Source organism: Frankliniella occidentalis, unplaced genomic scaffold (assembly GCF_000697945.3).
Source record: "Frankliniella occidentalis isolate FOCC.00 unplaced genomic scaffold, Focc_3.1 Scaffold18, whole genome shotgun sequence".
Lineage (NCBI taxonomy): Eukaryota > Metazoa > Arthropoda > Insecta > Thysanoptera > Thripidae > Frankliniella > Frankliniella occidentalis.
In genome coordinates, this window is record NW_026267148.1 from 42728 (window position 1) to 45155 (window position 2428).

Here is a 2428-nt window from a genome sequence, read left to right on the forward strand (position 1 = left end):
CTGTTACATGCCAGTATGGCGGGTTGCATAAGCACCGGTTCGCAGGCGCTGTCAGGAGTGCGCAGGATTTCGCGCATCGCCGCTGAACCGCGAGCCTCCCCGTGGAACCGCTGGGGGATGCGCGAAATCCTGCGCGCTCGTGCGCGCTCCCAACAGCACCTGCGAGCCAACACGTATGCAACCTGCTATACTGGCATGTAAGAGCTGGGACACTTGGTATCTAACCCTGGTCTAACCGCCATGGGATGGGACGAGGGGTGGACCACTTGGAAATTTCATGTACACACTAAAAATATTTCTAAAATTCTAGATACACCAAAAACTGTAGTACCACACATGCGTCACACATGTACAGTGTGTGTCTCCAGAGTGGGGCTGGGTGCCCAACCCTGCACTTTAATCCGAGAACCGATCGGGGATGATCGTCCTGTTTGCAAAACGGCTCTGATGTTGGGCTTATCTTTACAATTCTGTTCGGAAACGACTGTCGGGGCCGCCTTTGTGTTCTGTCGCGCACCGGGTTCCGGTTCCGGCCCGGCCCGGCCCGGGGCCGCGGGGGTGGTCGGTGACGGCGATGGCGTGAGCGAGGTGTCAAGGTGGTGCCGCCCCGGCCGCGCCGCCACCAACGACCTTGGACCTTGGGCCGGGACCCTCGGCGGGCGCGCAGCCGCGCCGTGGCGTTTGTCTGCCGGGCCGGAGTTGATCCGGGTGACTTTGCCTCCAATAATGAGGTGGCGCCTGCAGTGCGACGCCGGGCCAGGAAGGCCAGGAGGCCAGGAGGGGCCCACCGGCCCACCCTGTGGTGCATGTCAGCTGACGCTTTGCACGCCGGGTCGCGGGACTTCCCGGCGGCGTGCAGCGCCCGGGAAGGGCAGCCCCTGGCTCTGGGGTGGTTTTGTGGAGGGCCTTGTAGGGCCATACACTCACACACACACACACTCCTACATACCCATACATAGGGCAGCCCCTGGCTCTGGGGTGGTTTTAGGGAGGGCGCCCGCGGGCCACCCCGCCCCGCCCCGCCCCGTCCTCGCCCCACGGGGGCGGCGCCAGGCCGCCCGGGGCTCAGGGTGGTGCGCGACCACGCGAGCGGCGCCGTAAATGACGCTGCAGTTGTACTAAACGCGACTGAATGCAGCGCGCGGAGCCGGCCGTCCGTTTTGTAGCCCGGACGGCCAAATGGGTGGAGATTATCGGGGTAAAAGAAGGACTGCTCAAAATCGCGCGCTGATGGAACTAGGGATAGTCCAGAAAAAGCGCGTTGACTGACTCTTTGTCTGGTTTGTACCGCCACATATTTGTACTGTCGAGGAACAGGTTTAGTATAACGGTCAAATAAAGGTGTCGGCGGCGGTGGGTGTTGTTTCGGCCGAGCGCTAACTAAATGTCCCCCGTGCACTGGTGGCGGTGGACCTCAGCAGAGCCGGGCTGCTGCAGGGACAGCTGTGCGGCCCCACCCCGTGCCTCCCCGCCCCCGGGGCCACAGCTGGCGGAGCGCTCGCTGCGGCCCCACCCGGCCCCGGCAGGGCAGGCCTCAGAGCACGGGGCGCGGCGCGCAGCTGGGCGCAGCTGTGCCAGCCCGGCCGGCCTGTGCGCGGCTGGGGCGCCCATTAAGGAGGGCCGCTGCGCCCCACCGCCCCGCCCCGCCTCGGCCCACCCCACCCCGCCGCACTCCGCCGCGCCCCGCCCGACTCGTCATTCCGTTATTGCGCTAGTCGCACCTGACGCGCGGGTGGGCCCAGCCGCTGGGCTCCCACCCCACCCTGCCCCCCGGGTGGGGCAAACTTTGTCATGGCAGCCCCCTCAGGCGGCCGCCCCCGGCCCCGTCAGCAGGACCGCCCTGGAACTTCTCACACACTCCCCGCCCCGCCGTGCTGCCCGCCGCGCCCCGCTGTAGTCTGTGATCCAATGAGTTGTGCGTGTGCTTGCAGGTGTCGGCATGGCCCGCCCCCAGCCCCCCTCCCTCTGAGCGCCGCCCGGGGCCATGGACAAGCACGTGATTAAGGAGGAGTTCGGTGGGGAAGTGGGGCCCTCGGAGGCCCTCGGGACGCAGGGGGGGAAGGAGCTTGGGGGCCCGCAGGGGCGCGGACAGCTCAACAGGATACGACGGAAAGGTAAGCATACACGGGGAGAGGGGATGGGGAGGGGCGAGGGGCTCATCGCGCGAGGGCTTAGCTCGCCCGCCCGCCCCGCCGCGCTTCTCCCCCCTGGACTGCCCAGCCCAGCAGCCTGCATATCTCGCTGGGACAGCTGTTTGTGCAGATCGAACAGGGCCCAGCCTGCTCAGCGCACGGGTCCGCTTCGGCAGAGGGCTTCGGCTACGCGTGCGAGTGAGTGACGAGGCACACTGAGCCCCTCTCTCCCTCTCTCTCCCTCTCTCTCTCGCACCTGTCGCTGCTCCGGACGCTCCCGGAGCGCGGGGCGCCGG

At 66.8% G+C, this 2428-nt stretch overlaps 1 protein-coding gene across 1 annotated transcript in view; it reads left to right on the forward strand.

Moving 5' to 3' along the window:
• The window catches only part of LOC113214976 (protein CBFA2T3), a 53817-nt gene that overhangs the window by 4215 nt on the left and 47174 nt on the right, over positions 1-2428 (forward strand). The window contains exon 2 of the mRNA XM_052264357.1: positions 1932-2114. Within this exon, the coding sequence (XP_052120317.1) occupies positions 1985-2114 (130 nt within the window). The 5' untranslated portion in view covers positions 1932-1984. The remainder of the gene's footprint in view (positions 1-1931; positions 2115-2428) is intronic.